The 23,183-nt window shown below is 47.3% G+C and overlaps 2 protein-coding genes across 2 annotated transcripts; one reads left to right on the top strand and one right to left on the bottom strand.

Annotated features, from left to right (window-relative positions):
* The first annotated feature begins 1,238 nt into the window (after nucleotides 1–1,238).
* On the top strand, nucleotides 1,239–2,973 carry LOC125525791 (protein MEI2-like 6). The gene is made up of 4 exons (XM_048690803.2): nucleotides 1,239–1,823; nucleotides 1,941–2,060; nucleotides 2,184–2,325; nucleotides 2,451–2,973. Exons 1-4 carry the CDS (start codon nucleotides 1,282–1,284, stop codon nucleotides 2,604–2,606), a joined length of 960 nt encoding a protein of 319 aa, XP_048546760.1. The 5' UTR covers nucleotides 1,239–1,281; the 3' UTR covers nucleotides 2,607–2,973.
* Nucleotides 2,974–5,700: 2,727 nt separating this feature from the next.
* LOC147960330 (uncharacterized) lies at nucleotides 5,701–7,590 on the bottom strand. Its single transcript, XM_087537951.1, has 2 exons — nucleotides 6,948–7,590; nucleotides 5,701–6,443 (listed from the first exon to the last, which is right to left on the bottom strand). The coding sequence occupies exons 1-2, from the start codon at nucleotides 7,518–7,520 to the stop codon at nucleotides 5,934–5,936; spliced, it is 1,083 nt and encodes a 360-aa protein (XP_087394077.1). The 5' UTR covers nucleotides 7,521–7,590; the 3' UTR covers nucleotides 5,701–5,933.
* Between the last annotated feature and the right edge of the window lie 15,593 nt (nucleotides 7,591–23,183).

The raw sequence follows: 23,183 nt of genomic DNA, 5'->3' as shown, positions 1-23,183 counted from the left end.
AGGAACATCTATGTAGTGTCATGCAACGATGTATTTATTAGGTTACTCATTGTTTCTTGGAGTGTGTGATGTTCCGGTAACTTAGCTAGTTACCACAAGCACCTCCCTCTTCATTAAATATGTGCCACATAAGCAAAGTTGTATTGGAGTGTGTGATGTTACTCCTAAGTTTCTCCCCATTATGACCAGCCTTAAGATGCACCCTAACTTGTTCGTGTCTTAAGATATAGTAGAAAATTTTAGGGTGTGTCTAACGTTTGTCTAAATGAGACTTAACCAAACCACATCTAACTCCTACTGCACCACTTGATTTCCATAAAGATTCGTACAGGTCTATTATTATTTTTTGTTTGATTACTCAAATGATGTGTAGAAGTTAGATAAGATTTTGTTATTCCTCATCTAGATGAGATTTGGCAAATCCAAAAAATTTAATACATGACATGTGAGTTTTCTATCCGAATGCATTTCAATCAGGTTTAGTTACTTGATCCTCATTCTTCTAATCCCTAAAATTTTATAATTATTATAATCAAATGTGACCCTAAAATCATCTAATAAAATATTAAGGTGTGTGATCTGATATCTTAGATGGATAGGTTCTTCATGGTGGGACCAACCCACAGCTCAAGTTCTAGACTTGTCCGTGCATTTTTCTGAATTTATTTCAGACTTTTCCGCGATGTTCGTTCTATAGAAAAAGATGTTCTTGTTGACTATAAAAGTGTTTGTGATGACTTCATCAATCTTAAGATGTTGTGCCGATTCAGTATCTTATAGGTGCTCATAGAAATAGCATGTCATGTCTTCATAGGGACAAGTTTATGTGTGTGTATATAGGCATCTGCGTTTGTTGTGTTAGAAAAAAAAATATGAAAGTTGTTTGGTTGCACTGCACCACGGAAAAGGCAGATAATCGTTTCTACATATCGATCTGCTGTATACCGCGTGTTTGTGAGTAAATTTGATTTGGACTAAACAAAAAAAAATTATTCAGTAAATATTTTCATATTCTGTACGAGGAAGCTCACAATACGCTATTCTTTTCAAGTAGTACTACTACAAGAGACATTTCGGTTTCAGAAAACCGGAAATCCTACTCTTTTGCAACAAGGAAAGGAAAAAAAAGCAACGAATCACTAGTCCTTTAGGCCGATTCTCCTTGTTCGTCTTCCTCCTTCCTTTATAAGGACCGGGGGACCGGGGGACCGGGTGCCTCCCTATTTCTCCTTCAGGTCTCTCCTTTGTTTGCCTTCCTCCTAAACCTCCAGCCCAAAAACAATGGCCGCCTCCGCCGTCTCCCGCCTCAACCCCGTAGCCTCGCCTTACCTTCCGATGGCACTCGCTCCCACGTGGTGCAACCCCTCTCCTTTCTCCTACCCGCCGCCTCCGCCCCCACTCTCGCCGGCGCACGGGTGGCCTTTCGCCTACGGCGGCGACTGGTACCACACAGTGGGGATGCCCTCGTTCCCGCTGCAGACAGCATACGGGTACCCCGCTCCATTGATGGTGTATTGTTGCACGGCGCCGCCACCGCCACCGCAATCGGCGACCCGTTGTCGAATCACGGAGATCATCGAGGACGGAGGCGAGGTGGCCTCGAAGGAAGAGGTAAGGGACGAGCCTTCCCCCCGCTCCGTCCTCACTCCTTGGAGCAGGGAGCCGCCCACTTCGCCTCTGCCACCGCGAGCGCCGCTTCTGCGTCCCCCGCCGCGTACGTCTTCCGCGGGCAAACCGCGCAGTCGCCAGTGGCCACGCCTCGCCTTCAACCCCAAAGAGAACAACACGTCCCTGATGATTCGCAATATTCCCAATAAATTTATGTATGTAATACTAGTTGTTTGCCCTCTTTGTTTGATCGATCTCATGTCACCTAGCTAGTTCTTGCTTATATTTTTGGGTCTTCTGCTTAAAGATTGGCTTCATACGGGACATTGCAGGAAGAGGAGATTCATGGCCATCCTCGACCAGCACTGCGCCGAGGAGAACGCCAAGCTCGGCGGCGACGGCGAAGGGGTCAGGTCGGAGTACGATTTCCTCTACGTCCCCGTCGACTTCGGGTATGATTGCTAGCGGTTTCCCCTCCCGAGAGTTACTTTCCATACAATCAATGCTACTTTTTCCTACTCTTTGAATCCAATCCGTGTGCACCTTTTTGATGAGGTTTATTGTCTTCTGCACAGGACGATGTTCAACAAGGGCTACGCCTTCGTGAACATGACGACGGCGGCGGCGGCGCGGCGGCTCCACGCGCACCTCGACGGCCACCGCTGGGAGGCCGCGGGCTCCAAGAAGGTGTGCGGCGTCGTGCACGCGCGCCTGGAGGTACGCGCCTAGTTACTGCTCGCTCTGGCTCGTCGGTTCAATTTCCCCGTCGCGGGCTGCGCGCTAATTAATGTCCGCCATCATCATGTAATTGGATTGGGGTTCGTAATTCGTATCGCATGCAGGGGCTGGACGGGCTCGTGGCGCACTTCTCGGCGTCGTGGTTCCCCTGCGGCGGCCGCAAGGATTTCCTGCCGGTGCGCTTCGAGCCGCCGCGCGACGGCGTGCGTTGGACGGCGGAGCACGTGGTCGGCCACCTCCAGCCCCGCCGCCCCTGCTGATGGAAGCTCTCTTCGGCGTTCGCCGGCCTGCGGGCCTGGGTAAACTACCAATCGATCTTTCTTGCATTCTATCCTCGTCCATGCCATGGATGGATAGAACGGGAGATAGATTATATCGCCTCATTATTCCATGTGTTCTACAAAGTGTCGTCCTCCCTGTTTTTAGTCAGTCAGCGTGCTAGAATCTAGTGCTACTAGTAGTAGCAGAAGTGTTTAGTCAGTGTCCTAGAAGCCCCTTGTTGTATGACATGCCGGTGCGCCGCACCCTTGATGGCCTCTCGCCAGGAAAATTAAATCTCTGTTGTTGTATTATGTATGCAAAATTTCCAGCGAATCAAAGAGGTCCTAAGGGCTTATGTGTCTTCGCCTCTCGCCAGGAAAATTAAACCTCTGTTGTTGTATTATGTATGCAAAATTTCCAGCGAATCAAAGAGGTCCTAAGGGCTTATGTGTCTTCGTGTTATATGCAAGTCGAAGATGGCTAATTTTAAAATTGAACTGGCACATATTCGTGTTGTTCGCTTTTACACTTCTGCTGGAAAGCATTTTTCTTTTTGAAGCAATGCCTTCAAATAAGCACTTCAGTTCATTTATAAGATACAGAAACAAGATATGGATTTTTTTTTGTTTTGAAGAATGAAGAATTGCCTTTTAATAAGCACACCCCGTGCCGTCGTTGCCATGTCCAGCCGAAGATGGCTAAGCAACGCTCGGAAAGCATGTTTCAGTGGTTTAATTTTTGGCCAAAACTGGTCACCGTTTTTAAACTCTGATAGAGCTGTCCGTTTTAAAAAATTTGTTTTTTAAGGGAAGGCCTCATGGCACTTTTATTCAATCTGTGGTAAAGTTACATCCACAAGTTACATGTGATAATAAGGTGGTAATAAGGTGGGGTTTGGTTCTCTAGTCCTAGGACTTTTTCTAGTTCCAACAAAAAAGTCTCTAGTCCCTAAAAAAGTCCCTCCCTGTTTGTTTCCATAGACTAAGTCCCTGGTCCTTTCCTAGAGGTTATTAAATGACCATGTTGCCCCTAGTATATAGAAAAATAACAATCAAACAACACTATGGGGTGGCGGGCCAATAGGTGCATGAAAGGATGGGGTGGCGGGCCAATAGGTGCATGAAAGGGCATTGTTGGAAAAGTCTCAAAAAGTCCCAAAAAGACTCTCCTTGAGAGTCTTCTTCATTTAGTCCCAAATGCCTAGTTTAGTCCCTCCCGTTTGGTAAAAAAAGTCTCTAAAAGGAATTTTTTCTAGTCCCTACACAAAAAAATCCCTGGAAACAAACACCCCCTAAGAAGCTGGGAGGCTTCGTCCTCCCATTCATAATTCGATTTAAAGTCATGAAAAATGTCTAGCAAGAAAGTGTGCCAAACAATTCATAATTCGATTTAAAGTCATGGAAAATGTCTAGCAAGAAAGTGTGCCAAACAATTCGCTTCCCTAATTAGTTTTGGGGGAGAAAGCGCTTCTGTTGTGTTGGGGTTTGTTTGGGTAGTTTATTTTTTTTATTTGGAATGGAAGCATGCTTGAGTGGTTTATTTTTTGGTCGAAACTGATCACCATTTTAAAACTTTGATGTTGTTTGGCCATGCGCAAAGGATGGTGTGTTTGCCTGCATCCAGCAAAAACAGACAGCCCGCTAGATGCAAGAAAAGCCGGTTTAGTTTTTTTTTTTTGAGGTAATTGGCAGCAGCCTTTTATTTATACATAAGCTTGTTCATTACAGATAATGGTCCTGATAACATCAGGAGTCTCATTAAACCAACATGATCTACCATCATACTCTGCCGACCTGGCAAGAGTGTGAGCTGCCAAATTACATGATCGATAAACATGGATAAAGTTACAAGACCTAAACTTTGTAGCCCAGTTCTTGATATCGTGGACTATAGCTCGCGTAGGGGATCTATCCAAATTTGGTTCTTTGATTTTGTTGATCAGCGATAAACAGTCAGAAGCCACCATGACTCTCTGCATACCTCTCTCCCCAGCAAGAACTAAAGCTTGACGAAGTGCCATGACTTCTGCAACTTCAGGATTTTGGATTCGAGCAAAGTAGCCTCTGCTTGCCGCTTGCACCATCCCCCGATGGTCGCGAATGACCACGCCAAATCCAGCTCTTGTAGACTGAGGAAAGATTGCTGCATCCACGTTGATAAGCATCGACCTTTCCGGCGGTGGAGACCAATTTTGGCTAGACTTCAAGGCCTCGCGCCTACTGAAATTGGTCGAACTGAAAAGATGCAAATTGATGAACTCAATATAGGCTTTGATCTTTCCCACAACACGAAGTGGGTGAATTAAAGCCTCATCATTACGATGAGCATTTCTATTCTCCCAAATATGCCAAATTGCCACGGCAAAAACAATGGCATGAAAATCAGTAGCATTAAATAGCCATGTTGATATCCATTGCCTAATATGGGTAAAGCTTTTCAGGTTCAGGCAAATTCCATAACCCTTTTTAAGTTCTTTCCAGATTTCTTTAACATAGTGACAATGCAGAAAACAGTGTTCAACAGTTTCCTCCCTATTGCAAAAGTAACAATTATAGCTTGTAGGTATGGATCTTACTTGAAGTTGATAGCCTGTAGGGAGACAATCATGTGCCTGCCTCCATAATACTACTTTCATTTTATTAGGACACTGAATTGCCCACAATTTCTTCCACATTTTCTCCAATGGCTTTTGTTCAGAAGTTGGAACCTTTGCCATCTACACTCTGCTCTCCCCAGAAATTCATCGTTCTAGCTAGATTATAGGCTGATCTCACAGTATAGACGCCATTCTTTGTGTGGGGCCATGAGGCAAAGTCTGTACAACCTTCTGTACTTAAAGGAATACTCAGAATTTTCTCCACCGTGTCTTCTGTGAATCTATTTCTGATGGCTGCCTCATTCCATTGTTGACCCCTCTCGGTAATCAAGGAACTCACTAATTGGTTTTCACTCGTTGGTTGCAGAGTTCCGGGAATCACATCTAGAATCCAATTGTCCCTGTATATATGTATTTGTTTGCCATCTCCCACTCTCCACTGCAGGCCTTTTTGTATCAATCGCTTCCCATACATCAGACTACGCCATGTGTAAGATGAAGACCTCGTGCACTTCGCAGTCCAGAAATCCCCATCAGGATAATACCTACCCTTTAACACCCGGGCACATAAAGAGTTGGGCTCGGTTAAAAGACGCCAACATTGTTTACCCAACATGGCTTGATTGAAAATTGAGATGTCCCTAAATCCCATGCCTCCTAGGAACTTTGGTGAGGATAACCATTTCCATGATCTCCAATGTAGTTTCCTTCTGCCATCTTCTACACCCCATCAGAAGTTTGCAATTGATCTTCTTATCTTTTCGCAAACGCTAATGGGAAGCAGAAAACAACTCATTACATATGTTGGAATTGCTTGTGCAACCGATTTTAACATAATTTCTTTCCCAGCCCTTGATAATGGCCTATCACTCCAGCCATTAAGTCTTTTCCATATCCGACCAGTGAGAAAATTGAAACAATTAGTTGGTGAACGTCCCACCCAGGTCGGCATGCCAAGATAAGTAGCTTGTAATGTGTCATCTTGGACTCCAATTTTCCTTTTCACTCTTTCCTTTACCTGTTCGTCACAATGTGTACCAAAAAATATAGACGATTTCTGCAAATTAATTTTCTGTCCAGACCCATTGCAATACGTATGTAGTGCTGATTTTAGGGCCTCGACACTCTTGTCATCTCCCTTAATAAAGAACACACTATCATCAGCAAAAAGGAGATGGGAGATAGGAGGACCAAACCTACCATTGCGAATTCCTTTCAAGTCCCCTGACGCTTCTTTTGGCTGCAACAAACAAGATAAGCCTTCAGCACATAGCAAAAATAGGTAGGGGCTAATTGGATCCCCTTGCATAATACCTCTAGTAGGTTTAAAAGGTTCGGTAAAATCACCATTGACTTTGAATGTATATTTCACGGAAGTTATGCATCTCATTACCATCTCCACCCATCTAGCATTAAAGCCCAGTTTCAGCAACACACCCTTGAGGTATTTCCACTCTACTCTATCATATGCCTTTGTCATATCAATTTTGAGAGCAAAGAAAGGGTGTTTTACTTTTTGCTTTCTAATTGTATGGAGACATTCATAAGCAATGCGGATATTATCAGTAATTATTCTCCCTGACACAAAGGCGCTCTGTTGTTCAGAAATTATTTCCAGCAAAAAAGGTTTTAAGCGATTAGCTATAACTTTTGAAGCAACTTTGTAAATAACATTGCACAAACTTATAGGCCGGAAATTAGATAGCACATCAGGAGAGTTCACTTTTGGGATTAAAACAATTACCGAGTCACAGAAGCCATATGGAATATCTGAACCCAACAGAAAACCCTTCACCGCCGCACATACATCATCCTTTAAAATCTCCCAATGTCTCTGATAAAACAAGGCAGGGAAGCCATCAGGTCCTGGAGCCTTAGTAGGGCCCATCTGGAAAAGAGCAGCCTTGATTTCATCATTTGTATATTCTCGGCACAAAGCTTCATTAACTTTGTCATTAACCTTTCTTGGGATTGCTTCAAGGGCTGCATCTAATGAATCAGAAGGTTCAGAAGTAAATAAATTTGCATAGAATTCATAGACCATACTTTTGATCCCTTCATGATCTTTACATATTGACCCATCGGCTTTATACAAGAATTTTATTCTATTTGTTCTTCTTCTGGCTGATGCCCGTGCATGGAAGAAAGATGTGTTGCGATCCCCTTCCCGTAGCCAATCCACTCTTGATCGTTGTCGGGCCATGATTTCTTCTCTTTCAAAGAGTTCACACAACCGTAGTTCAATTTTCTTCTCTTCATCCGAGTTGTTTGAGGCTGGAATATTCTTTCTTATGGTAGCAAGATGCTTTTCCAACATTCTGATTTCTTTCTTAACCGAGCCGAAGGAAACCTTGCTCCATTTCTAAATAGAGGTAGATAACTTGTTAAGAGCAGACCATGTGTTATATAATGATGGAGTGTCGCTCTTGAGATTTTTCTAGTTCTCATCTATCATATGATCGTAATCAGGTGCCCTCATCCATGCGGCTTCAAATATGAAAGAGTGTTGCACTGGATTTATGACTGTTCGATCGCTACTCTTCGCCATTGTTATCAAAATTGCAAAGTGGTCAGACGAAGTAGTGATGATATTCTCAATAGTGCAATTATCAAACTTCTGAAGAAAATCACCATTCGCTACTGCTCGGTCCAGTCTAACCCTTGTATTCATCTCAGCATTATGTCGGTTGGACCATGTAAATTTAGGGCCAATATACCCCATGTCCACGAGCCCACAATCATCTAGGCATTCTCTGAACAAGGCTATTTGATGTTCGTCTCTATTTCGAAAGCCCATGTGTTCATCATCATGCAAAGCTTCGTTGAAGTCTCCAGCGCATATCCACGGCCCCTTCCACTGAGCCTTCAGGAAGCGAAGTCTGTCCCAAAAGATGTGCCTCAATTCCTTCCTTGGTTCACCATATACCAGGGTTGTTCGCCAACTAGCACCATCTTCTGCCTTGGCTATAATATCGATCAATTGCTTCGAATATGCTCTCAATGACACCGAGATATTTGATGACCAAAAGAGAGCAAGCCCGCCACTCAAACCCTCACAACTGACTGCAAAAGCACCTGAATATCCCAGAGACCACATGAAATTCCGAGCTCTTGAATCCCTCATCTTCGTCTCGGATAGGAAGAGGAGGGAGGGACGATATTTACTGACGAGCCATTTTAGCTCGCCCACTGTCGCGTCCGTCCCCAGACCTCGACAATTCCAACACAAGAGCCTCATTGCGTATGGCGGGGCTGCATCCCTGCAACCTCCGCCTGATCCGCTGATCTTAAGAAGTTGTCGAGCTCCTTTTTTTGTTTCTTGTAGGATTCTGATAGGGTCTCATCTCCAATTGGTAAAGTAACTGAAGGTGGGCACCTTGTACTAGTGTTATGTTCTCCAAGTGTGAGGGTTAAAGCATCCGTCCCCTGTCTCATTTTTTCCTGAGAGTTCAGAACTTGGATCTTGGGTCTGTATACCTTCACTTGCTTCCTCTTCTATCCAATCATCTGAGTACTGCTAGGCTGCACTAGGAATAGCTCCTTGTTAACCTCACTACAAATTGTTTTGCCTTTTTGTTTGAAATTTTGTTCCTCCGTCTTCATTGGGGAGGTAACCTCATTCTGTAGCTTTGTCGCAGTTGCCTCCTCTTCCCCTGATTTCTCCTTTTGAAGTCTTTGAGCGTCATTATTACCTTCCCCAAAAAGAGAGCTTTTTCCACTGGATTGTGAGCTATGTCCTGATTTTGGGGACAAAAAGGCTTTCTTTCTATCATCTTTCACACACATCCTATCAGCATTGTAAGGTAACTTACCATCTTTGTCTCTTGTACCTGGTTTCGGACATTCCAGAGAAGAGTGACCAATAATGCCGCAAGAGAAACAGTAGTGAGGGAGCCTCTCATATTGAACTTCATATGTATCAAAAGACATGTGTTTCTTTGAATATGCAGTAACCAATCTCAACAACGGTTCCGAGACTTTAACTGTAACACGAACTCGCAAACAATCGCCACTTGCCCGTCCTTCACTATCAACATCAACCTTCTCCACTTTTCCTAGCTTAGCACCCAGTGATCCCCCCCAAACTTGTTCATTAACTCAAATCGGGGGTTTTTGATACGGGCCCAAATAGTGATTTTGTCAAAGGTAACATCAGAGGGCTTCAGCTTTGTCAAAGATATTGAACAAGACTGCATGCTTACCTACAGTCCATGGCCCCCTTGCTAAAATTCTATCCATATCCTCCTTGCTTGCAAATTCCGCAATAAAAGTGTTATCCCCCACTGGTTTTATTGACAAACCTCTCGGATTTCCCCAAGCCGGTCTCAGCGCAGATGCAATAGTCTGAACATGAAGGATACTAGGAGACAATACCTTGCCAATTAGTGCCCAATCCAGGCTCACCAAATCTTCTTCATTTTCATCCTCAAGAATGACCGCTGTGGCCTCTTCAGCTATGAGATTTAGCCTCTTCATCATCTCTGCCACAACATCATCTGCTTCAAACGGGGCACCACCCACTCCAGTGCCCTCGCTACCCATCAGATTTGCCGCCACCACCGCCATGCATGGAGCGGGAGCGGACTCCGTGCTCATCCTCACACACTGCTGGTGACTCCCCACTGCTGAATCCACACCAGGGCCAAGGGTGGGCAGCAAAGCTAAAGTTTGCCCCAAAATCACCCCGAACCACGGCTGGAGATTGGAGACAGAGTGCGCCCGAGAGTGCTGGGAGTTGGGGTAGAGGGATTTGGAATCGGAGGGATTGCTGGGAGTTGGGGAATAGGGATTTGGAATCGGAGAATCGCGTGGATGAAAGCGGAATCGAAATCACGCTCACCAGATTTAGCCTAATCCTACGAACGCTCCGTCGCCAGAGGGCACGAGAAGTTTCCTAGGAGGCAAAACCGCAAAGCCGGTTTAGTTGCGTACACGAGAGCGTGACTCACATGCGCACGTATGTTAAAGCAACCCAAGAGCACTGACCATCAACACGTCTGCCATATATTCTGTCAAAACAAAAAACAAAAACGCGTCCCCATCTCGCCCCGACTCGGGCGGAGACCCCAAACCTAGCTGTCGGGCCGCCTCCATCCCCGTCCTCCCCTCCATCGCTGCTGGAGAAGCCATCGGGCGAAGCTTTGGGTGGCCGACGTCGGTGGTAGAGGTCCTCTTCCCTCTTGCATCGGGAACATGTGAGGTGGGTCAGCTAATGCCCGGGGCGCTTCTCCCGGATCTGGGTCGTGGCGGCGCAACGCGGCGGCGTGGTGGTGGGCGGAGGCAGCGGAGCTGCAGGGCAACATGGAAGAGCGGGTGGTGATGGCCGCTCGGCGTGTTCGCGCGGTCACGGCAGACATGGTTGCGGTGGTCGGCGGTTCGGCGGCCCTGGAAGGTGGCGACAAGTGAAGCTAGGGCTTCCCGCGGCAACATGGCGTGGTGCTTTCCTTGTACAAGGCGGATATGCGTTGGCGATCTGATGGCTTTGGCTCTGATTGGTTCAGATCAGAGACAATGATGAGCATGCGGGATTCCTCTCGGTGACTCTCGCAGATTGCCGTGGTAGGGCGGTAGCCCTCCTCCTAGGTTCCAGTTGTGGCTGCCGGTGTGCCAGGGCTCCCATGGTGGCAGTCCTGCTGTGGATGGTCACCGGATCTGGGCTGCCAGATTTGAGGCTTTGAAGGCGGTCTGGACGATGCACAAGTTGTAGATTGGGTTTTCTCGGGACAGATCCGGGTGAAAACCCGGTCTTCGGCCGGTAGCCGAACCTGGTGATGGTGACGCCCTTGGCGTCATTTCCTTCATGAATGCATCATCGAGGTGAAGCTACCAACTCCTCCCGCTACTTTCGAGGGAAACCCTTGATCAGTTGATCAGATGATGACGGTGCTCTTGTGTCGTTCCCCCCTTAGGGCGTCATTTTTGGAGGTGTGCATTGACTTGAGGGACCAGTGGATTGTTTTAGCTGTGGTGCGGCACAGCGTTTCATGCCATGCATCAACGATGTGGAGTCTCGGTTGCGTGGGGCAGCAGAGTCTCGGCGACAGATGTGTGATGATGGACGCGCGTAGGGAGTTGGCGTTGTCTGACACCGTGGTGGCGTCGACGGCGGGTCTGGGAAGGCCGATGCGTCAGTCCCTGCTTTGAAGATGGATCGGTGGAAAACGTCGACGGCGGACTCGAGTGCGTCGGATCGGTGTGTGTGCCCTAGACCCGACAATGCGGCTTTGTTGGGCTTCCGACTTTAGATATTAGGCTTTGGTGTGAGGTCTGGGTATTCGGCTCGGAAAATCGACATCTCTTCATCAAATGGATAGGAGTAGCGGTAGGTGTTGCCAAGATGGTGGCTTGAGACTTATGGATGTATTATTTCGTAAGGTTTTTATGAATATAAAATGACTGCATGTATCGTCGAGATGCAGAAGCCGGGGGCCATCCTCCTTTTCAAATAAAAAAGAAATGCTCGAAATAGCCATTTATAGTGAGTCGGGCTGAGTCGAATGCAAAGGGAAAGGCTGGGAGAGGGGAGGGGGGGGGGCATCTCTATCAACTTGAAGGTCACTATGATCGTCTGTGAGTAGTTTTTTGAACTATGGGTCCCTTCTCATCACATAAGGTCCTTTAGTTGAAGCAAACAACTAAACTAGACAAATAATAATTTTGTTGCTGTTTTTATAATCAGACTTTGTATCTACATGAATGTTGACGTGGAATTTTTGTTGTTGTTGAAACATACCGGACAACTTCTGCGTAAAGGAGGGAAGGGACGTTCGACATTGTTCCTACAAATAGAACAATAGTCAGTAGCCCCAGTCCTATTCTACCTCTACTAGTTATAAAGCGGAGCTTACTATTTGCTTCCTTCCCTCCCATTGATACATGCCCCCTTCTATTGTAATATTTTTTCCAAAGAGGTAAATACACCAGAGGTCTTAGAACTTGCGTGCGGCGGTCACTTTGATGCACAAAGTTGTAAAATACGTGTTTGTGGTCACTAAACTTGCGAGGCCGTTCAAATACAGTCACTCTCATCGTACGCATGCGTATCTGTAGACGCCAGCATGGCACGGGCCCGCTGTCAGCCACCGTAATTGCTCTTGTATGATAGATTTGTAAAAAAGCCCGCGGTTCTTTTTTTATTTACATAGGAACCCCTAAAATAAGAAAAATAGTGGGGCGGCGGGGTTTCATACTTGGACGTACTGCTAAGTGGCATGATTGAACAACCACCACGCCAACAATATCATGTGTTTACTTTGCACTACTATATTAAACTGTATATCCTATCTGGGTGGATCCAAAAAGTGATAATGAAGAAATTTATGTCTTCTAATAATAAGAATGCAAAGTGCAACCGGTGGGTTCGAACCTGTGACATGGAGATTCACTCGCGCATAAGCCAACCACCAAGCAACTGCGACATGTGATGTAATTTGGAGATAGACAATGTATATGTTTTTATCACTCTTGTTCTCTGTAAGTATGTGCATTTTAAAAAATGTTTAAACATTGTAAAAAATGTTCGTGTAATTCGAAATATGTTCATGCAATAGAAAAACTACGCGAACAGTTTTTTGAACCATGCGAGCATAATTGTACATTGTGTAAAACTCACAATTTTTTTTTGAAATGTGTCAACATTTTTTAAATGCAATGTACATTTCTTAATTTACATGAATATTTTTCACAGTGTTTAAACATTTTTATAAATGCCATGTAGTTTTTTTAACGCATGTACATATTTTGAATTGCACAAACAATATTATTTGAAAATAATACATGAACAATTTTTTCTAATCCACGAATTTCTCAAATAAAACGAATAGGTGTTATTATGAATATTTAAAAACTATTTGTGTTATTATTATGCAAACATTTTTATAATTCATAAGTATTATTTTAGAATAATACATGAAAATTATTTGAAATTATCTTATTAATGGCATTATAATTTGCATACTATCTACAAATTTCTGAAAAATAAACAAGTGCAAAATGGGTCGCCGGACCACAGCCCATTTCTGTTCCATAAGCGCTTCCGTTTTTGTACATTAATCTTAGTTATTCTTAATAGCTGTCTACAGATGTGTGGCGCAGTTTGTGTGACCTGTATTGTACTAGCATTAGGTCGGGGTTCGAGATCTGACAGTTAAACTTTTCGTCCCATCGATTGTTGATTTTTTTATTTTGCATAGAAGAAGAAGAAGGGGTTTTGTGCAAAAATGCGTCCATGTGTCATTGACAGCGGGCCCATGCCATGCTGGCATCGACGGATACGCTCGCGTACAGAGAGAGTGACTGTATTTGAACAGTCTCGCAAGTTTAGTGACCACAAACACGTATTTTGCAACTTTGTGCACCAAAATGACCGTTGCGTGCAAGTTTTAAGACCTCTGGTGTATTTACCTCTTTTCCAAATCTCTACTATTAAATTGACCCTCTTCCATCGCTTCCACTCCTTCAATTGTTTTTTCTTCAAACCACGCGACGAGCGGATAACCTCCATTGATTTATTTTCAAACCGACCCCACATCTCATTTATGAGGAAATAAATCTCATGCGATAACCCTCATTATTTTTTTTAAACAGAACCCACATTTTCGTTTTTGGGAAAATAAGTCCCTTGTAAGACTGCTCACAGTGGGGAGTAACATAGAGTAGTAACTTGCCCTAGTCTATGTTACTACCTTCATAGTGAGTAGTAACATATGAGTGGTATCATGAAAGAGTTCATTTATTATGCTATAGACTCATTATGCCTTGAAATGTGTGATGTTACACTAATTATCTAAGGCTAGTCATAGTGGGAGTAACTTAGCAAGTAACATAGCGCACTCTGAGAATTTTTTGCTTATGTGGCATGTAGTTAATGAGAAGTGGTAACATAATATGTTACTATAACATAGCGCTTTCCAAGACAAGATGGGTCTACAAGCTAATTAATGAAGTCCTCTATGACACTACTAGTATGTTACTTTGCACTATAAAGGTAGTAATTTAGACTAGTGTCATATGCATGACACTAGTATAAGTTACTCCCCACTATGACCAGTCTAAGTGTCCACAAACCCCTCTCTTCTCATTAATTAGCTGCCACATAAGCAATCTTGTATTAAAATGTGTGATATTACTAGTTAAGTTACTCTCATTGTGACTAATCTAAAGCAATCAACCAACATCAAATACATCCAGTAGCAAGAAATCTATTGCAAGCAAACAATAAAATCAACTCACATAGTTGTACGCACACATCTCGATCATATCTTTCCTTAAGGAGAGCATCACCCATAAGGACAGGCGTGTCCGACAGCACGCCCGTGAGAGGGTCGAGAAGAAGGTGCGGAAAAGGGCGTTGTCGACTAGAGTTTGCCGTGTTAGCTCCGACGACATTTACCACACCCGCGCCGGGCTTTTCGGCTTCGCAATAGGCGGGCATCTCGGATGGCTTCACACAGGACCCAAACTCCCTCAAGGACCCAACTAACAAGTCGCCGCAACTCCAACGATTGAATTGTATGGTTGTTGAATTTTTTGCGTGCTACATTGATCGGATGATTTACGTGTATGCCCTCGTAAGGGTTTGAGGTTTCGGATATAAGAGCATCTACAGCCAGACTTAGCAAATGCACCCCCTAAACGTCTGCAGACACGCCCGGTCAGTGTCTGGGCGTGTTCGTTTTGAGCCCCTACTTGTCCTATCCATACATGCACCCATGCTTAGTGGCGGAGCCAGGGGACGAGCAGGGGCCAGGACCCCCCCCCCCCCTAACCATCAACCAATACTTGCGAACGTGTATACAGAACCATCGATAAATCACAAGCACATGCATAGTCCCCCCCCCCCCTATCTCTCAACGTGTATATAGATTAGAAAAAGGCCACAGTAAAAGCCCACTACCGTCAAGATTGCGAAGAAGCCTCCGATCAGCACTAACCGGGTACGTCCGCAAGCCCTTATATCTTCATATCTTCTCTACATTTGGTTTTACTATGAGGGCTCGCGGACAACCCGAATGTATATGGATGATAAGAGGGATTGATTGGATCATTTCTTTTCCTTCTCTCTTATGTCCGACACTTGGCATGTCCACTGACATCTCTGGAGGATTTGAGAAGACCGGCTCTTGATGCTCTAAGAGGTGTGGTTGCTCACACAGATAAATGGGGTCGGGCCACTCATGTCCTCGGACATGTAGGTGGACATATAGGGGGTCCAATGAGGCAAATGTGGTTGAAGTTCCTCCCAATTTCAATTTGGCCTGCTGCCCTGTTATCACAAATGACATCAAAATCGTCTACTTCGCTTTTTGAGTTATATTTTGTTTGGAGAATATCTTCGAGTTATACTGATTTGATTTTCTGTGATAACTTAGATTCACACTGTCGATGACCTATTTTTTCAAAATAATTTGGAAACTGTCTACCCATACACGCGCACCAATACCTCACCCCTCCAATCCTATCTGCAGGCGCGCGCGGCCACACGCTGGCGACCGGGGTGACATGGGCGAGACCGCGAGACGAACTGCTGCAGATCTATCTGGTGGCTGGCTCCGTAGTCTCTTCACGTGGCGAGACGATCAGGTCACGCTGATGATGCCCTTGCCATTAACGAGGATGTGAAGCCGCGGGAAGAAAAAGAGGGTGGCCCTGGCGCCGTTTCTCTGCAACTCCTGCACGGCCGTCCTCTCCAACTCTTGTAGGCGCGAGTGGAGACAACAGACATGGACGGAGACGGGGGTGAGAGAGAGCGCCGCGGTCGTAGATGTGACGGTGCATCCTTCCCGGCCCGTGGCACGGCAGGTCAGCTGCTCCGGCTGCTACAGTGGCACGCACGCTGCTATGCATGCGGTGGAGTCCCTGCCTTGGGATAGCCGAATTTGCATGCTGATGGATCAGCAGCCCTAGGATTTGGTAGGGTGCGTTGGAAAGCGGCGAGCGCTGCGCCGCGGCAGCGCTTCTGCGAGGATACGCGATGGAGAGGGAGTACTCGATTGCATCATGGAAAATCAGCGGGTTTGCGGCAGGCTACGAGCTCTACTCGTAGGTACTGCACGGCGCGACGTTGCGAGAGCTCGTCGTGGCTGCTAGCTCCTACCCTAGTTCTACTTCTGGTAGGGGGGAGCGCATGGATAGGAGCACACAATCTAGTCTGTCCCGAAGCAAGCAGCCGAGACTGATTGATGTATCCGGCAAATTAATGCCGTGCCTTTTCTTCACTTTTTTTATGTTTCTCCTTTCTGGAAGTGGTAGTACTGTACTACATGGACGCGGGGACGAGTACGGCTGACACAGAGGAACCCCTGGAAAATGCGCTAGTGCAGTGAGTAGTGAGACTGGATGGATATGTACCAATGCATGGGCAATGCATGCCATATTGCGATGTGTGCGTATGCACCAACACCGGACGACACATTTGCTGTCGTTTGTGAATAGTGAAATGTGTGGGTTAAGGTATGGTGGCATGCACGGGGCATCGGTATGGCAGTATGGCACGTAGGGCAAAGCCAACTCCAGGCGCGTGACCCATTTCTACCCTAAATCGTTCGTTTATATTCATTTGTGGTAAAATGGACAAACCGAACGACTCAACGCATGGGAGCATACAGACGTTTCGTTCGGTCTGTGTCCGCTTTTGCCCCATTTCCAGATCAAAGTTGCTCTCGGTTTGCGGCCACAGCGGATAGAAAGCGGACGTCTTTGCGTCCTCGTCGTCCGTCTGTGTCCGCCTCGACCCCACCTGTCACTCTCTCCTTTTCTGTACCTGGCCCACCATACAGACAAAATCCGAACAAAATGGGTATAGATTTAGGGTAGCGGCGTTGGCCGCAGCGAGTTTGTGCGGCCTCTGTCCGGCGTTTGTTCTCTCTATTTCTACCCCATATGGACAAAATCCGGACAAAATGGGTATAAATTTAGGGTCATGCGGTGGAGTTGGCCTAACAGTCGGAGCGCGAGAGGTAGCTGGCTTTCAGGCCAACTCCACCGTGCGACTCTATCCTGTCCGCGCACGTCTGTTTGGGGTAAAACGGACGAATCAGACAGCCCAGCGCGCGAGCGCAAACGAATTTTTGTTTGTTTTCTGTCCGCTTTCGACCCATCCTGGCCCAGTTTGCGCTGCTTTTGGGGTGAAACGGACAACACGCGGACGCGCGGGCCGTCTGCGTGTGTCCTCCCCTGGCCCGCCTGCCGGTTGCACAGGGACGCCTATTTCTATCCGCCTCCCTCCCTCCCTTCGACTGCACGCCCTCCATTCTTCTCCACTCTTCCCTCGCCGTCGCCGCTGCCATTGTAGCTGTGCAGCTCGGACGCGCGCTTGCCCAGCCCCTTCCCCTCGGCGCCCCCGAGCTACCCAACCACGACCACCTGATTTGTGCACCCGCCGGCCGGATTTGGGGCGGATCCGGTCGGTCTTGGGCTCGCCCGGCTGTGGGAGGTCGTGCCGCGCCATGGACTGGCCAGGCACTGAGCAGGAAGTCCCTGGCAGGGCCGCAAGGCCACATGCAGGCAGTGGCTCCTCCTCTAGCCGCTCGGATCTACACCGTCGGTGGTCCGCCGGCAGATACACGAATGGCGGTCGACCGGGCTCGGTGCTAGCCCAAAAGCTCATCGGCGCACCGTTGCCGCTCATTAAGTGCGACCACTGCCTAAAGAAGGTCGTGCGCCGCGTGTCTACAATGCCGGAACATCCCGGATGGATGTTCATCAAGTGCTTAAATGATGGGGTATGTGCTCTTTTTAGCTTCGGTTTGTGATGTAGATTTGATTAGTTATGCTAACTTCAAATTTTGTTGTGTAGAATGGATGCAAGTTTTGGTATTGGGAAGAAGAGTACATCAATATATTGATAGAGCGCAATTTAGTGGATGTTCGTGCACTTTTAGCTAGCATAGAGGTTGTAGATGAGACAAATGCACTTGTTGCTAGATTAGAGGCTAGACACGAGACTAGATGCGAGGAAGCAACCTCTACTTCTTTAGACTCGAAAAAGAAAGAAACACGCAAGATGGAGGCGGCTCCTCCGCAGATCAACAATGAATGCATCGAGAAGACACTAATCCAACTTACAAGAGCAGTTATGGAAGTTGGATATCTTCTAAAATATATTCTTGTGGTTCTTATTTTCTTTGGTTTTACTTTTCTAGTCAAAATTTGGTGATGTATTCCCATGTATCAAGAATGAATGATGAAAAAAAGTTTAAGGGCTTGCAAAGAAAAAAAGTACGCGGACAGGATGCGGCCGGGTCGTCGGGATGCGTTCGCGCGTTCGCGCGTTTGGCGCACGGCCACCGCATCTCAGAAACGGCCCGGACATGACCCCATTGCCCTATTCAAATGGACAGAATCCAAACAAAGCGGACGTTCGTTTCGGGTCGCGCGCAATGGAGTTGGCCTCAGCCCTGCAGGATGGCCAGTGCGCCCTTGGTTGGGTTGTTTTGGTGGGATGGGATGTTCAACGGGCAAAGGAAATGGGGGTGGACTAGCGAGTAATGCTACACGTACAAACGAGTCACAAGCTTTTACGAAGAGGGTTAATTTGATTGGTCAATAGGTGGCGAGGCGGCCCACCCCTCCCAAAAATCAAGGGGGCAAGTTTATGATTGGTTAGTAGATAGAAAAAATTCTAGTCAGCGTGTAATTGCGTGTAACTCTTTGTATGTTTAGCATTATAGGTGGACTACCTGCTCAACAACTTTGGGTTGACCGTAAGTTGCCAACATTGCCACTTGCCAGAAATGAATTAGTCTGAGCAAAGAAAAACTCATTGCATAAAATGGCTTACTAAGAGCATCTAAAGCCGGCGCCCCAAATCTGTCTCAAACGTCTGGGCGAACAGACAGGTCACTCACCGGTCACAAAAATACGATTCAGACAGACGCCTCAAACAAGCCTCAAACGCATGGGCTATCCGGCGTCCCTCATATCCAATCCAAATGTTGGGCGGATATGGGGCGACCCAGGCGCGTCCCGGGCGTGACCGCCATGTCAGCCCGACCCACCTTGACCCCATGTCGTTCCCACAAAAATCACCAATCCGGAAACTCTACCTCAGTTCCCTCCATTCTCGCTCGGTCTCTCCTTCTCCGATTCCGATCCAGTTCAACGACTCCGGCGACCATGTCTAGCTCCGGCAACCGCTCCAACTCCAACATGGATGCCGACGAGGAGTCGGCCCGCCGCATTGCCCTCGAGAGGTCCAAGGTGGACACAGGGGAAGTACCGGATATGTCGTCTCGCCTCTCCCCTGCCGACGCTGGTCCCTCCTGGCCCGCGTGCATCACCACGAGGGATGCGCAGTCTACGCATCCCCCATGTCGGCGCATGCCCCCACCAGTTTTTTCTCCCCACGTGGGCAGTGGTGGGTGCTTGTGCCCGCCCCGTTGTCGGTGTCAAAACTGACGGATCTCGGGTAGGGGGTCCTGAACTGTGCGTCTAAGGTCGATGGTAACAGGAGACAAGGGACACGGTGTTTACCCAGGTTCGGGCCCTCTCTATGGAGGTAATACCCTACGTCCTTCTTGATTGATATTGATGAGTATGAGTATTACAAGAGTTGATCTACCTCGAGATCGTAATGGCTAAACCCTAGAGGTCTAGCTTGTATGGCTATGATAATGAGTGTCCTATCCGGACTAAGTCCTCCGGTTTATATAGACACCGGGAAGATCTAGGGTTACAAAAGGTTGGTTACAAAGAAGGAAATCTACGTATCTGATCACCAAGCTTGCCTTCCACGCCAAGGAGAGTCCTATCCGGACACGAGTATAGTCTTTGGTCTTCGTATCTTCACAGCCCATCATTCCGGCCCATGGCTAACAGGCCGGACACCCGAGGTGTAACACCCTCGATGCGACTATAGCTCCCACGTGTCGAGGCACGACTTAGAGACATAATCGCATTGAAGGCATATGTCGCAAGTGAGGTAATCTTCACACAACCCATGTAATACGCAAGGGAAAGAGATACATAGTTGGCTTACAATCGCCACTTCACACAATTACATGAATAAAGCATTACAACAACCAAATACAATCAGGGCCCGACTACGGAGCCAAAATAAAAGAAGAACCCCAAATGCGACAAAGGTCCCCGATCGACCCCAACTGGGCTCCACTACTGATCAACTAGAACGAAACACCACAAAGGACAAGATCTTCATCGAGCTCCTCCTGAGCTTGGTTACGTCAACTGCACAGTCTCATCGGCACCTGCAAGCTGGTTTTGGAAGTATCTGTGAGCCACGGGGACTCAGCAATCTCGCACCCTTGCGATCAAGACTATTTAAGCTTATGGGTAAGGTAAAAGGTATGAGGTGGAGCTGCAGCAAGCGACTAGCATATATGGTGGCTAACATACGCAAATGAGAGCGAGAAGAGAAGGCAAAGCACGGTCGATAAAAGTATGATCAAGAAGTGATCCTATAACAACCTACGTCAAGCGTAACTCCAACAACCGTGTTCGCTTTTCGGACCCCGCCGGAAAGAGACCATCACGGTTACACACGCTGTTGATTCATTTTAATTAAGGTCAAGTTCAGGTTTTCTACAACCGGACGTTAACAAATTCCCATCTGCCCATAACCGCGGGCACGGCTTTCGAAAGTTCAAATCCCTGCAGGGGTGTCCCAACTTAGCCCATGACAAGCTCTCACGGTCAACGAAGGAATAGACCTCCACCCGAGACATTCTGATCAGACTCGGTATCCCGGTACAACAAGACATTTCGACAGGGTAAAACAAGACCAGCAACACTGCCCGAATGTGCCGACAAATCCCGATAGGAGCTGCACATATCTCTTTCTCAGGGCACACTCAGATGAGCAAGACGTCGGGTAAGCCAGCCCAGAGTTGCCCCTGGTAGCCTCGGACATCGCTCAGTTGGACCAACACTCAGAGGAGCACTGGCCCGGGGGGGTAAAATAATGATGACCCTCAGGAGCGCGACTCCCAAGGAAAATAAAAGGCTAGGTGGCAAATGGTAAAACCAATGTTGGGCATTGCTGGAAGAGCTTTACTTAAGGCGAACTGTCAAGGGGTTCCCATAATAGCCCAACCGCGTAAGGGACGCAAAATCCGGGAACATAACACCGATATGACGGAAACTAGGGCGGCAAGAGTGGAACAAAACACCAGGCATAAGGCCGAGCCTTCCACCCTTTACCAAGTATATAGATGCATTAATTAAATAAGATATATAGTGATATCCCAACAAGTAAATAAATATCCCAACAAGGAACGGCCTCCAATCTTCACCTGCAACTAGCAACGCTATAAGAGGGGCTGAGCAAAGCGGTAACATAGCCAATCAACGGTTTGCTAGGACATGGTGGGTTAGAGGTTTGACATGGCAATTTGGGAGGCTGGCAAGCAAGTGGTAGGCATCGTAGCAATGGCATAGCAAAAGAGCGAGCATCTAGCAAGCAAAGATAGAAGTGATTTCGAGGGTATGATCATCTTGCCTGAGATCCCGCAAAGAAGAACGAGTCCATGAAGAAGACAAACGGACGAAGACGAACGGTTCCTCACAAACGCGACGTTATCGGAACCAACCCGAAGAAGCAACACCGGAAAGAAGCAAACAACATGGTAAACAACCACCACATAGACATGGCATGATGCACAATCAAGTATGATGCATGTCCGGTTTAATGAAGCATGGCATGACAAAGTGCACAAACAATCCTACAAATTAAGTGGAGCTCAATATGCAACGAGTTGCATATTGACGGAGCACCACATCAATTATTTAGTTTGATCTCGTTTATGTACCCAACAATATTAAATGTTGTTAAACATGGCAAGAGAGTGAAGCAAAGCAAAACTACCTATCTAGTCAAGTTTAAATGAGGCCGGGAACAACAAACAACAAATTCCGGTAAATCCCCATATGCATATTTTAGATTAGGACCTGTTCTGCCCTAAACACAATTTTAGGGTTGTTAAACATGCAAAGTAAGGCCACCATGATAAACTAGGCAAAATTCTACCCCATTTACATATAAAGATTATTTAATTCGGAGCTACGGTTGAATAGTTATGAATTAAATCATTTTAACATGGCATTTATGCAAAATTAAACAAACAACATTTTAAACATTTTAAACATGGATGAAAGTTGCATATTATTAATCTACACAAAATTCTGAGCAAGTTTCATATATAAAACATTTTAATTCGATGCACGGTTAGTGAGTTATTAAATGCATGAACTAGGGGGCTTTTCTGCAAAACTGGCAACCTCTGGATAAATAGGAAAATCCCAGGCGCTGAAAAAAAACATCACGGGCCGAATCCTAGAACAGGAGCATGCGCTGGGGGCGGCTCACCCATGGGCCTTGGCCCATCTGCAGAGGAGCCGGCTTGGGGCAGCGGGGCTGGGCCTCCCAGGCCGATCGAAGCAGGGGGGCGCTGAGCCTGGTGCGTCGCGAATCTGGCCCGACTGGGCCTGGCTTGGCGCTGCGCTGGGCCGGGGGAGCTGGGCCGGCCCAGGTCGCGGTTAACGGCGGACGACGCCGTTCTCCCGATCGAGGCAAGGGCGGTGGCGCCGGGAGGAGGTCCGAGTGGATCCGGTCGCCGGAGTTGGCGGGGAGGAAGAGATGGAGGCGCAGGGGACGGAGGGGCGCGGAGCCAGGCGCGGCCACACCCTCCTCGAACAAGAGCTTCTCGATGCAGGGGAAGCAGACGTCGGAGCGGCGGAGCTTGCTGCTGGCGACGCGGGATCCGGGCGAAGAGGGCCTTGGCGCGACGCGGGTGACACGGCGGCGCGAACGGGGCGTCTTGGCGCTGGTCCACGCGGGCGCTGGAACGGGCTACAGATCGACGGGACTTTGGTCTCGGAGCAGCGGGGCGGCGGCCATCCACGGCGTTGGGCAGGGAGGCCCACGGGCGGCGAAGACGGCAAGTGGACAAGGCGCTGCTGCGCTGGCGCGGCGCGCGAGGCTGAGGCCACCGGAAGGAGCAGGTCAGGCGCTGCACGAAGCAGC

The sequence above is a fragment of the Triticum urartu genome, chromosome 7A, assembly GCF_056163025.1.
Source record: "Triticum urartu cultivar PI428250 chromosome 7A, HENAU_Tu73, whole genome shotgun sequence".
Taxonomy (NCBI): domain Eukaryota; kingdom Viridiplantae; phylum Streptophyta; class Magnoliopsida; order Poales; family Poaceae; genus Triticum; species Triticum urartu.
Note: the sequence above shows the minus strand (reverse complement) of the source record. Positions and strands in the feature narration are given on the sequence as shown.